Source organism: Gadus chalcogrammus, chromosome 23 (assembly GCF_026213295.1).
Source record: "Gadus chalcogrammus isolate NIFS_2021 chromosome 23, NIFS_Gcha_1.0, whole genome shotgun sequence".
Classification (NCBI taxonomy): Eukaryota; Metazoa; Chordata; class Actinopteri; order Gadiformes; family Gadidae; genus Gadus; species Gadus chalcogrammus.
The window spans coordinates 1931683-1946394 of NC_079434.1; the positions used below are offsets into that span (position 1 = coordinate 1931683).

General features: G+C 47.7%; 1 protein-coding gene across 1 annotated transcript in view; it reads right to left on the reverse strand.

The window, feature by feature from the left end:
• Positions 1–7568, reverse strand: part of LOC130377590 (serine/threonine-protein kinase OSR1-like) — an 18957-nt gene extending 11389 nt beyond the window's left edge. The window contains exon 1 of the mRNA XM_056584746.1: positions 7491–7568. Within this exon, the coding sequence (XP_056440721.1) occupies positions 7491–7568 (78 nt within the window). The remainder of the gene's footprint in view (positions 1–7490) is intronic.
• Between the last annotated feature and the right edge of the window lie 7144 nt (positions 7569–14712).

Consider the following 14712-nt stretch of genomic DNA (forward strand, 5'->3'; position numbering starts at 1 on the left):
GGAGGGGGCGGGGGTCCAGGAGGGGAGGGGGGCGGGGGTCTTTAGCAGGCGCTTTTATCCAGAGCTACAATATGTGTCTAGGGGGACTCTGAACAGGGTTAGGGTTAGGGTTAGAACCCTTAACAGGGGAGTCTAGGGGGACTCTGAACAGGGGAGTCTAGGGGGACTCTGAACAGGGGAGTCTAGGGGAACTCTGAACAGGGGAGTCTAGGGGGACTCTGAACAGGGGAGTCTAGGGGAACTCTGAACAGGGGAGTCTAGGGGGACTCTGAACAGGGGAGTCTAAGGGGACTCTGAACAGGGTTAGGGTTAGGGTTAGAACCCTGAACAGGGGAGTCTAGGGGAACTCTGAACAGGGGAGTCTAGGGGGACTCTGAACAGGGGAGTCTAGGGGAACTCTGAACAGGGTTAGGGTTAGGGTTAGAACCCTTAACAGGGGAGTCTAGGGGGACTCTGAACAGGGGAGTCTAGGGGGACTCTGAACAGGGGAGTCTAAGGGGACTCTGAACAGGGTTAGGGTTAGAACCCTTAACAGGGGAGTCTAGGGGAACTCTGAACAGGGGAGTCTAGGGGGACTCTGAACAGGGGAGTCTAGGGGGACTCTGAACAGGGGAGTCTAGGGGGACTCTGAACAGGGGAGTCTAGGGGGACTCTGAACAGGGTTAGGGTTAGGGTTGGAACTCTGAACAGGGGAGTCTAGGGGAACTCTGAACAGGGGAGTCTAAGGGGACTCTGAACAGGGTTAGGGTTAGAACCCTTAACAGGGGAGTCTAGGGGAACTCTGAACAGGGGAGTCTAGGGGGACTCTGAACAGGGGAGTCTAGGGGGACTCTGAACAGGGGAGTCTAGGGGGACTCTGAACAGGGGAGTCTAGGGGGACTCTGAACAGGGGAGTCTAGGGGGACTCTGAACAGGGTTAGGGTTAGGGTTAGAACCCTTAACAGGGGAGTCTAGGGGGACTCTGAACAGGGGAGTCTAGGGGGACTCTGAACAGGGGAGTCTAGGGGAACTCTGAACAGGGGAGTCTAAGGGGACTCTGAACAGGGTTAGGGTTGGAACTCTGAACAGGGGAGTCTAAGGGGACTCTGAACAGGGTTAGGGTTGGAACTCTGAACAGGGGAGTCTAGGGGGACTCTGAACAGGGGAGTCTAAGGGGACTCTGAACAGGGTTAGGGTTGGAACTCTGAACAGGGGAGTCCTGAGTGAGTTTCTATACATCAAGGTCCTTCCTGAAGGGTTGAATGCGTAGCGGCAGCAGCAGAAGGCAGTGCTCTGCCCCAGCCACTGGGACCGTAGTGCAACAAGGAGATCAATGGGGAATCAGCGGTGAAGGCTGTGAGTCACAGGACGCGTGCGGAATGGGAATGAGTCTGCAGGATCAATGGACTCTATACAATAACAGTGACACAACCTCCCCTTCCTGCACACAACTCACAAACAGGGACGGAAATATATCGACGTATGCACATGCAAGCACACGCTTATACATACATACACACACACTCACACACACATGAACACACACACACAGACAAACACACACGAACAAGCACACAGACACACACACCCACACAGTGACAGTAATATGTTGACGTATGCAAGTATATGCCTACACACCCACACATACACATATGCACAGACGCACGTGCACACACAAATATATTGATAGATACACTTGCACGCACATGCCTACCAAACAATGACACGCACACACACACACACACACACACACATACACACACGCACACATGCTGTAAACATATACACACAAACACACACAAATGCATACATGTGTGCACACACACACACACACACACACACACACACACACACACACACACACACACACACACACACACACACACACACACACACACACACGGGAAGCTGACATCACCAGTGGCCATCAGGTTAATTAAAATGGAGCACAAGATTATATATAAACATAAATATATAATCTATTGGTTAGGATCAATACCACCATATTGCACTAATTGGTTCAACATCAGGGTTTCCTGAATGTCTGTCAAGGCTGATTTAATGATTAATTAATTATTCATTAACAATAAAGGGATTTCTACCTTGATCTGCTCCCCTGGGGGAGAAAGGTCCAACGGGGGGCTACAGGTAGTCTAGAGGTTAAGGTGCTTTACTGCTTGGGGAGGGTTCCGGGTTCAAACCCCAACATCCAGTCTACCTACGGGCCCTTGAGGAGCCCCCCACCCCCACCGTGTCGGCTCCTTCATGGCATGGAGCTGCAAATCAACTGCATGACAACATGGAACCCTTTGGAAAAGGTTGAGACAAATAGTACTTATTCATGTTACATAAAAGTATTTAGATAAAATATATTATTTGTGCGTCAAGGCATATATAATACATTTCAAAAGTATTCCAGTATACAAAACCGTTGAAAAATAGTTTGCCATTTTAAATGCACCCCGTACACTATTACACACTGATCTGTTACACACTGATCTACTACACACTGATCTACTACACACTGATCTGTTACACACTGATCTGTTACACACTGATCTACTACACACTGATCTGTTACACACTGATCTGTTACACACTGATCTGTTACACACTGATCTACTACACACTGATCTACTACACACTGATCTACTACACACTGATCTACTACACACTGATCTACTACACACTGATCTACTACACACTGATCTACTACACACTGATCTACTACACACTGATCTTCTACACACTGATCTACTACACACTGATCTACTACACACTGATCTGTTACACACTGATCTACTACACACTGATCTACTACACACTGATCTGTTACACACTGATCTACTACACACTGATCTACTACACACTGATCTGTTACACACTGATCTACTACACACTGATCTACTACACACTGATCTACTACACACTGATCTACTACACACTGATCTACTACACACTGATCTGTTACACACTGATCTACTACACACTGATCTACTACACACTGATCTGTTACACACTGATCTACTACACACTGATCTACTACACACTGATCTGTTACACACTGATCTACTACACACTGATCTGTTACACACTGATCTACTACACACTGATCTACTACACACTGATCTACTACACACTGATCTGTTACACACTGATCTACTACACACTGATCTACTACACACTGATCTACTACACACTGATCTACTACACACTGATCTACTACACACTGATCTGTTACACACTGATCTACTACACACTGATCTACTACACACTGATCTGTTACACACTGATCTACTACACACTGATCTGTTACACACTGATCTACTACACACTGATCTACTACACACTGATCTACTACACACTGATCTACTACACAGTGATCTACTACACAGTGATCTACTACACACTGATCTACTACACACTGATCTACTACACACTGATCTACTACACACTGATCTACTACACACTGATCTACTACACACTGATCTACTACACACTGATCTACTACACACTGATCTGATTCATCACAGCACAGTGCAGGGAGCTGGCGAGGCCTACACTCAAGAGCCTTCAACACTCCCTCTTTCTTAAGGGAGTGTGTGTGTGTGTGTGTGTGTGTGTGTGTGTGTGTGTGTGTGTGTGTGTCCTCCGCGGAGAGCACGTTATGAGATGATAGAGTTCGGAGGCCACATGCCGTCTGAAAAGCAGGGGTCCGAGAAGTAAAGGAATACAAAACGAGGCGTAACTTTTTTTAGACAAATCTGATGTTCTACATTTTAGTTTGTATAAAATGTAGGATATTATATGATAATGGTATCAGAGATACGATAAGTATGATAGAATTATAATAAACTGGAATAAGATTATAGATAATGAGGATATTATATACAATTGTATGATTAGGATATATAAGAAAAAAAGCCCTTTGGTGGGGACTTCGATCCAAAGTGGCGTGCATCATGGATGCAGCCATTATCCCGGCCTGGTATGACGTGTTAGGACATTACACTCTGGAGCGTGGGACGACAGCACACTAACTTGCATCAGAGAAACCAGGGGCGTGGATGAAACGGACGCCATGCAGCAGCCTACATCTAGACGGACATATTACTGCTCTCATTGATGCTGTGTCTTCCACTGGCATTACCCCCTGGCCTGCGTTCATCTGAGGTCCCACAGCCACCTCACCATCACCGCCATCACCTCCTCAAGCCAAAGCCCATTTCCAACGTTACATCATTGAACTTCTGACCTCGCTGTTCAACACGCCGTTATCTGTGGTCACTGTCTAGACGTTGCCCTACTAATCAGTACCGACTCAATGTCCTCATCATAAAAATATTATTATGCTCATATCCACGAGGCCTCACAGAGCAGACCACACACATACAGCCTTTTAAAAACCTGAAAGCCAATTTAATCGTTTTGATGGATGTTCTATTCCATGGAGAGACAACTTGCATCATGTGGGATAATGAATCAATAATTACGTTTCAATAATTACGTTTAATAATTTACGTCTCCCACTGCGGTTGCGCTAACCTAGAACAGGAATATTTATCAAACCCCACAGAGTGTCACGCCAAGCCAGCCTGGAGGAAACCACAGCTGAGGCAGGCTGATGGTTTCAGCTGAGGGCTGCAGACTCACCCCCTGCTGGGTTTGATAATGCTCTCACTCATCGCGGACTCTCGAGCTGAAAGGCGGAAAGCATTTTGTCACTCACAGTCGCTGATTCAGGACAGCCTCCAATTTGTCTTGACAGTCTGTTGGCTGCACATCAGAAAGCATCAATGCACTTCTCTGTTGCTGATCATTCCCCCAGCATTGAGAGCACTCAATAGAGTTGTTACAAAATCAACTTAAATATACCATCAGCAAACGAAAACCTTGTTATTGCTGTGACTGGCATGAGCAACACTGTGGCAGTTCCAAGCACAACAATGTCTCATCATAATGACAAATCACTTCACAATGAAGTGCTGAAGAATGACCCAAAAAACATGACTACCACCACAATAACAAACACTGCAAAGCTCTGAAAAGCATCGGTGGTCACTGCAATGTGACATGTTTCGTCGCGATGTTCAAGCCCTATACAGTATATGCTTTAACATCCCCCTATTGTGCAGCTATCTGTAAATCATTCATGGTAAGCATTTGCTTGTTTATAATCGTTTATGCCGCATAATTACATGTGCCACAATTACATTTCCCTTATGAAGTATTTGTATGTTTATGTGTCCGCTATAGGCGGCAAACACCGACGCCAGCGCCTGCAAGGAAAGCTATTGTTCGGGCTGTGGGCGTGCGTGTGCTATGGTGAATAATAATGCATCCTAATGGGTTCCTCGCACTTAATTCAGTCCGTGACTAAAAGCGCCAACCCACGTTCTCTTAGACAGCCCTCTGGTTCTTATCGCCTTCTGTCCATACGGGCTGATCTGAGAGGACTGAGGCCTCAGCGGCAGAGCCCAATCAGGGCTCAGGGTTAAGATCTCCACCCAGGGGCGACCAATTGCAGCCTTCGGAATGTGGGGCCAAGCCCATGTCCCCTCAAAAAGGGTTTTCCTGTTCTTTATTGAGCACTGAAGCATGCGCCGAGGTGGTCTGTATAACCGTCCTTACATCCTCCAGTGAGGATAATCAATGCTAGGCTTAAGCTGCCCTGTAAAACCAAGTCACTATAAATATTATACGTCGGTGTGATCTAGTGAAAAGTACTGGTTCGCTATTCTGAAAATGGACGTTTAATTATTTATTGTGATATACTATGATATACATTGCCGATCTGATATGAACATCTGAGTACATCTTGTTCTTGCTATAATGAAGTCAAATTACATTAAATGTATTAATTATATAAAATAATGACTATCATAAAACAAATTAAGTGCTTTTAGATTTATACTGGTTGAGGCTTGAGCAGCTGGAACGGTTCCTCTGTTTCTGTTCTAGGCTACTTTCTCATCCGTTCGTATTGGCAAGTTGTTACATTTGATGGGAAAGTCCAGCCCCACTTCCAGGTGGCTGCAGGCCCCCCAGACCCCATCCCGTCGGTCCCTTCGTTGAGGCCCCCATGTGACAGCCTAACATCTGTTCCCCTGACAGGTGAGGGTGTTCTGCTGCTGTTCCAACAGCCTGGGGTCCTCCCCGTTTTGATTAGAGCTTTCTGGATTCCCGTCAGCTGAGCGTCTAACATTATGTCCTAATTCCCCCCCCAATTGAGGAATCCTCTTATTGCCCGATTCCTCCGCCTCCTACCCTCTAAGCTACACAATGTGAATGTGGACATTACAGTGAACACAGATCGGGGGTTGAAACTCTGCCAGGAACGTATCCGATCACGTAGAAGAGGGCACAGTTCAAGCCCGATGCACGGGGGAAATTAGCCCCTTTGCACACTGGATGAACCAGGGATTAGACACAATGAAATGGATTCGGAAGCCCTCCACAATGCACTGAAGCTCATTCCCATGGATGACTTCCGCCGCTACCAAAATATTGGCAAAGTGCTAAAGCACTAAAGATGATAGTAGTCGGGAGGGACAGGTCCACACTGTTCGGTCTACCAGCAGGTGTCCTAAAGGCTTTGGATGAAAGCCTTCCGCTCAACGGCTCAATGCTAAAATACAACCAGAGCCCCATCTAAAAGTTTCCCTATGAAGGCTCTTCAACTTCACCTGTGGAATCCTTTGTTGATTGCAGTCGGCTGGGAGCCAGCCGGGCTCCCAGCCGAGAGGACTCCTGGGTATTTATAGTCTCAGTCGATGGGATGGGTGTGGAACTGCGGCACATTGATTGCTATTGATCGGGAAATGCTGTGTGTGCATGAGCAGTGCTGCGTGATGATCAGAGAGGTACACACAGATACACGCAAACCAGTTGCATGGGGTTTGCTTTGTTTTGGCGGGACGCTGGACCGGACCGTCTGGGGTATTCTGGTAACAGAACTATCTAGGTTCTGATGAGGTCTCCATGATGTATCAACTCCCCAGATAAAGAATATAGTTGTGTTGGGATGCATGAAGTAAAGTGATAGAATAAAGTCACAATCATTTGAATAATTAATGTTCGTTTTACCTTGTAGGTAAATTTTCCAAAAAAATTTGAATGGACCTTTTTGTGAAATGACAATGTAGAAGTTATTCTCCAGCCCGACAGTATGAAACCATTACATGTTCTTATCCAAACCGACTCACAGTGAATTCAGCTTCTACTGATGAGCAGGTAGGACCCAGGGTCATCTGGCTCCAGGAGGAGCCCTACCTGCTCTACTGATGAGCAGGTAGGGCCCAGGGTCATCTGGCTCCAGGAGGAGCCCTACCTGCTCTACTGATGCGCAGGTAGGGCTCATCAGTAGAGCAGGAAGGGCCCAGGGTCATCTGGCTCCTCCTGGAGCCCTACCTGCTCATCAGTAGAGCAGGTAGGGCTCCAGGAGGAGCCCTACCTGCTCTACAGATGAGCAGGTAGGGCCGGGGGTCATCTGGCTCCAGGAGAGACCCTACCTGCACTACTGATGAGCAGGTAGGGCCCAGGGTCATCTGGCTCCAGGAGGCCTCTATGAAGCCTGTGGGCTCTGCCATCCCAGAGCCTTCAGGCTGGGAGTCAAACACCCTGACCACTAGAGGTTATCCTAGAGTTATCCTTTATGGTCCCTTTAGGGGGAAATCCTCTGTCTGCTTTTGACCCATCCGGGAGCCGGTGAACACACACACACACACAGAGGAGTGACCAGTCAGAGGTCCACACACACAGAGGAGTGACCGGTCAGAGGTCCACACACACAGAGGAGTGACCGTTCAGAGGTCCACACAGAGGAGTGACCGGTCAGAGGTCCACACACACAGAGGAGTGACCGGTCAGAGGTCCACACACACAGAGGAGTGACCGGTCAGAGGTCCACACACACAGAGGAGTGACCGGTCAGAGGTCCACACACACAGAGGAGTGACCGGTCAGAGGTCCACACAGAGGAGTGACCGGTCAGAGGTCCACACAGAGGAGTGACCGGTCAGAGGTCCACACAGAGGAGTGACCGGTCAGAGGTCCACACACACAGAGGAGTGACCGGTCAGAGGTCCACACACACAGAGGAGTGACCGGTCAGAGGTCCACACAGAGGAGTGACCGGTCAGAGGTCCACACAGAGGAGTGACCGGTCAGAGGTCCACACAGAGGAGTGACCGGTCAGAGGTCCACACACACAGAGAAGTGACCGGTCAGAGGTCCACACACACAGAGGAGTGACCGGTCAGAGGTCCACACACACAGAGGAGTGACCGGTCAGAGGTCCACACAGAGGAGTGACCGGTCAGAGGTCCACACACACAGAGGAGTGACCGGTCAGAGGTCCACACAGAGGAGTGACCGGTCTGAGTTCCACACACACAGAGGAGTGACCGGTCAGAGGTCCACACACAGAGGAGTGACCGGTCAGAGGTCCACACAGAGGAGTGACCGGTCAGAGGTCCACACAGAGGAGTGACCGGTCAGAGGTCCACACACACAGAGGAGTGACCGGTCAGAGGTCTACACACACAGAGGAGTGACCGGTCAGAGGTCCACACAGAGGAGTGACCGGTCAGAGGTCCACAAAGAGGAGTGACCAGTCAGAGGTCCACACACACAGGAGTGACCGGTCAGAGGTCCACAGAGGAGTGACCGGTCAGAGGTCCACACACACAGAGGAGTGACCGGTCAGAGGTCCACACACACAGAGGAGTGACCGGTCAGAGGTCCACACACACAGAGGAGTGACCGGTCAGAGGTCCACACAGAGGAGTGACCGGTCAGAGGTCCACACAGAGGAGTGACCGGTCAGAGGTCCACACACACAGAGGAGTGACCGGTCAGAGGTCCACACACACAGAGGAGTGACCGGTCAGAGGTCCACACACACAGAGGAGTGACCGGTCAGAGGTCCACACAGAGGAGTGACCGGTCAGAGGTCCACACACAGAGGAGTGACCGGTCAGAGGTCCACACAGAGGAGTGACCGGTCAGAGGTCCACACACACAGAGGAGTGACCGGTCAGAGGTCCACACACACAGAGGAGTGACCGGTCAGAGGTCCACACAGAGGAGTGACCGGTCAGAGGTCCACACACACAGAGGAGTGACCGGTCAGAGGTCCACACACACAGAGGAGTGACCGGTCAGAGGTCCACACACACAGAGGAGTGACCGGTCAGAGGTCCACACAGAGGAGTGACCGGTCAGAGGTCCACACACAGAGGAGTGACCGGTCAGAGGTCCACACAGAGGAGTGACCGGTCAGAGGTCCACACACACAGAGGAGTGACCGGTCAGAGGTCCACACAGAGGAGTGACCGGTCAGAGGTCCACACAGAGGAGTGACCGGTCAGAGGTCCACACAGAGGAGTGACCGGTCAGAGGTCCACACACACAGAGGAGTGACCGGTCAGAGGTCCACACACATGGTGCCACACGGCCCTCCCGGAGCAGTGGGCTGCCGCAGTGCAGCACCCGGGGGGCAGGCGGGGGTCTCAGGTGCCGTGCTCAAGGGCACCTCATCCGTGGATGAGGACGTAGGAGACTGCTGCATAACTACTCCCCACGGCCACATGTTTGCCTACCGGTCGGGAGTCAAACCGGCCACCCTCCGGTTACCGGCCCTTAACCAGTGGCCCACGGATGCCCAGCATATTAACCAATCACGTAACATTTGACCACCGGTGACATGAGATGGATCACAGCGTGTTCCCTGAGCCCTGCCCATAAGGCCTTCCCCTCCATCCCCCTCCGCCGTCCACATCGTTTGGTCGTCTTCGCACAAATCCATTTAAATCCCCAAGGACCAAATCTACTCTGCTAAATGCCCAAAATGTAAACGTAAAATCCTCCTCCTACGTTTTGTCAAATGTACCAAACAACATCACTGTGTAGTATACGTGTGTATATGTAATAACTATGTAATAACTTGCAAATAGGTCACATTGCAGAGGTAAGATACAGACTCTGAATGTCGTTTTTGAGATAACAGCAACCCCAAAGAAGCTGTTACTTCTTCACTAATTGAGTTTGAACACGAGCGAAGCATTTGAGATGGATGCTTTGCTGACGATTAAAAATTATGAATAAAAAGATTTGGTACAACAAATGAGATGGAATAGTGTGTTAGGTTATATAATGCAGTTTCAATCTTAGAGATTTGGTCTTGAGGGGGCATTAGTGAAATATTTCTAGTTTTTATACCTTTTGCCAAGCAAACGTTCTTTGGCAAATAGCAGAGAATATCCATCATCAAGTGTATATCAGATTAGATGACAATTCTGCACCAACGCCAAAATACAGCTTAGCCATGCTAATGTTAAACTCTGCTCAACCAAAGATACAAATCTGTCCAAATAAGAATCACTCACACATAGCTAATGTGTCTTCCGAAAAATATACACACCGTGGCGAAGGGTCCCACAACTCCTAATCTTTCACAGGCTCTTGTGATCAAACGAGCAGATTGAATGTACCGCCTCAGAATCCAATTTAATTTCGCAAAGACATGCCTGCTCTGTTTCCTCTTTGACTTCCACTCACAGCCCAAGACGGCTGGCCAGCTGAGACTGCTCCCTGTAGGGAGGAGACGGGCTGCTGGGGCCTGGGCTAACCGCCCACATCCCTCAGCCCTCCACCGCTAGGGGAACGAGTATGCAGTTTGCAGTTAGTTACACCTGCCTTCCAGATTTCAGATATTCTCCTCATGTCCGTAAATGTAGATGCGTCTGTGTTAATTAACAACATCGGCGCTTGTTTTTATCTGCTATCTAATAATGTGGAGGTCCTCCAGTTTAAAAACAAACAAAGCTATCGCCCAGGTCTTGATTAAACAGCAAATATCAGCTCCAGAATACTAATGCATGATGAATTGAATTGTATAAGTGAAGAAAGACATTTTTCAGGGTAGTTTCGTTGCATACAAAGTCCAGCCTCAAGGACACGAGCGGCTGCATTGTGTGTTCACGTGTGCAGTGGACGAAGGCTAACAGGACGGGGAGACATGGGCGCAGGAGGCGTTGCCAGGTGTCAGCGGACGCTGGAGATACTGTTTCCCTCCCACGGCATGGTGTGCTCTCTGTACAGCACCACACTGAGCCTCACAGATGTCCCATCTGGCTGCAGTAAAGCAGTGGTAATCCTGGGCCAGGTGAGCTCAGACCACCGGGGATGAGAGGCTGTCTGTTATTGGAGCCATTTGCATTTGTGCATGAATTATACAATAATAATAGAATAAAAGGTGTGAACCGAAAGAGGATGCTGAACTTAATCCTGTGTTACTGCTTAACGGTCTGGAACACTGCAGGCATCACGGTGGATTAGATCAAAGCGCTGCCTAATACTTGGTCCCGATTGGTCGATATCGCTCCAGGCGTGTGCATTCCTTTATACAATAACCGCAGGACTTTGCCTTTTATCTGTTCAAAATCAATACAAATCCTACATCAACAACAATAGTTTATACAACGATTGGCCAAATGTTTCCCTTAAAAATGCAAGAATATTATAAGAAGAATATTTCAATTCCAGCTGATAAGGCAGATAAAAAAACAATGCTATGTGCTTTGATGGTGATAAGCCATCACCACCCCTGTTTGAGATCACTTTACAATAATGGTAGAGCGTGTTGTGGTTTAGTACTTACTTAAAGGCAAAACATTACCCCACCACGTGTGAGTTTGATTAGCGATTACAAGCCGTTTAATAATCTGAAAATCTGGACACGCCCACTTGTGATGTCAGAGAAGGTCAATTTTCAGACCGGCTTGTAACGACAAATCACACTCACACCTGGGGGTACAATATGTCATCTCCGAATAGGATAATAACAATCCAACCTTGTAACATCACAAGTGTTCACAGAGATCCCATTCCAGTCTAACTGTATTTAGAGAGGACAAACCTTTTAAAAAATCTACTATTATGTGACATCAGAAGCATCCACCTTGGAGTCCTATTGCACACTCCCAGTTGGTAGAGTCCACCAGGGAGGTGATTGGGCAGCTGTCCTGTCCGTCAGACATCTGGATTGACAGCCCTACTCATGATGTCACAGGTAGATTAGAGACGGCTTGTGTTCAGCCTCACAGCTGGTGTCACAGAAAATTAACGTTCTTCTCGTAGCTTGATGCGACGCTATCAAAAGGCCAATTCAGACACACTTCTGCCGTCTTTGTTTCCCTTCACACGACAAAACACACAACACAATTAAAAAAATCGTTGGCACTCACAAACTAATTGGTCTGTCATTTTCATGAGTGTGTGAAAGACAATAAAAAATCCTGAAGCAGCCGACGTGTGCCGCGCGCCAGAGAGCCGGTGGACGAGATGTTGTGTTTCCATGGCAACACACTCTCTCTTGAGTCTGACATGCCTGGATGTTTCTCACACTGGCCTGCTGCACGCAGCCAGCACCGACTGATGGGAGACATTAACAAAAAAGCGTTTTAAGTGTGCGGTTCCTGACGGAACAAGAATGTCAGTACGGGGGATAATGAATCACCAAACACGCTGGGGAGGACGGCCTCAGGACAGAGAGGGATAAACGTGTGCAACAGAGCGCCATTCTTTATATTTGACTCCCGGTCGCGACACTTAAAAAACACCTGGGGACGCGTTGCAATCAATCAGCAATCAGTTTAATGGTTGGGTGAAAGAATCAACAAACGCATAAATAACATAACATTCGCAGCCCTGATTGCAAACTCCCACACAGAACAGTTTGAATAGAGTCAACACATGGCGACAAATGTGACGCTGCACAGACAAATAAATACTAATCAAATATGGTAAATAAATACAGATATAATATGGTATAAATACATGGGAATCGATTCCTTCAGTAAGGTATAAATAGGTCAAAACTGCACTCAACAGCAGCATATAAATAGTGAATAACAAGCATATTTAGTCATTATAACTTAAATTTGACTGAACACACACGAGTTGTATGAAAACATAAGGAAACGGCCAAAAGGGAAAGCCAAAAAGTAGCAGTCCTAGGAGATAATCAGCGCTAGAGCAGAGCAAACCTCCTTTTTCTCAGATTGTCGAATTTGCATTTCCACTGAACAGTTAAACCATGTAGTTGTGAAGAAATGCACTCTAGAAGTGGGTAGAATCACCGTTGAAGGTGACTGATATTGAACAAGCGATTAACTAGGCTGCAATAAGATGTGCAGGAACGCATTCAGAAACCAATTCAACCATCTGGAACATCAACACAACAAGAACAAGAACTTAGGTGATACTGCTACTCCCTCTCAGCTTCAGCTTCACGGACATCGGTGTGGGGTCTTTGGTGCACGTTCTGTTTACTTGTAGGGGTGATTACGGTGCAGATGAGAGGTCTTGGCACGCTTTGAAAGCCCGACCCTGATTGGCCGAGCACAGGTCTTCAGTGGCTCCAGTCTCCGGTGTGGATCGGTCTGTCCTGAAACCGCCAACAAAACACAAGGTTATTTAACGCTATGTAACATCCATCTATCTGTACTGTAATGTTTGGTATATGAATGGGCGGAGGACTTCAAAATGGCGGATATTACCCACCAAGCTTTTCTTTCATTACCCCTAGCACAGCATTATATTTACGTAATATACATTTACATGCAGCTGTGTTTACAGGTAAAAAGGATTGTTATCCCATTCCGCTAAAACATATCCATCACCTCGGCCTGAATGGGCCAATGAAATGCTCTAGAGCCAAGAAGAGATGCTCCGCTACATAGGGCTGTCGCAATAATCGCAAAAATGAAATATCGCGATATTTAGAGCACACCGCGGTAGATAATGGGCCATCGCGATCACCGCATATGACCTGGTGCGGGTTGCGCGTTCATGAAACTGACCGTGGAATTCTAGAATGAAACGTGCGTTGCCATGATACCCATTCATTAACGTTCATTCATTTAGTTACGCAGTGATGTTGCTAGGTACGCTTCCTGCGTCGCTGACGCATTAAAATCTGAAAGGACGCACTAAACTCACTATCCATGCGTCCCGGGGACGCATCTCATTTTCCCCATGAAAAACGATACATTGTGAACATTAAACAACTCGTGTTTAATCACAGTAACTGGCCAAAGAAACTTTCTTGTGAGCAGACTGGACAAGCGCTGTTTCAACCCTCTGCGCATCTACTCGGCGCAGACGTGATCCCCTGTACAAAGTATCGCGACATGCTAATTTAGCCGCTACCAAAACAACTAGCTCGTCGCCGCTGATTTCATTTCAACAATTAAAAATACGAACTTCATAGTAAATAAACCCACGTTTCCACTGCTTGATGCTGTGCTCATTCGTGTCGATTATGTTGTAACGTTTAGGGGACGTGCTGTAATGAAATAAATGAAACATATTCCGGTGGTGGTGATGAAAAACTACATTGAACGGCAGCTGCCATATTGTTATGCCCAAACGGCGCCTGCGCATACATCGCGCTTCCAACGAGATTTTTTAATAACCTTTTTTAAATTAAGCAATAAGCCCCAAGAGGCCGTGCTTTCCGCTGATTTTAGAACAGGTAAGGGGAGTTGTTCGGCACTACACAAAGTAAAGTAATATAAATATAAATTTAGTAACAAACGTACTGTTGGCAAAGTGGTGACGTATTCTCCATGGCAACTGGTTCCACACAAACCTTCAGCTCCGTTGTGTCCGAAAAGTTCGCTGACAAAACTCCGGTTACGGGTGTGTTTTGAATTTAAATGTGCATTA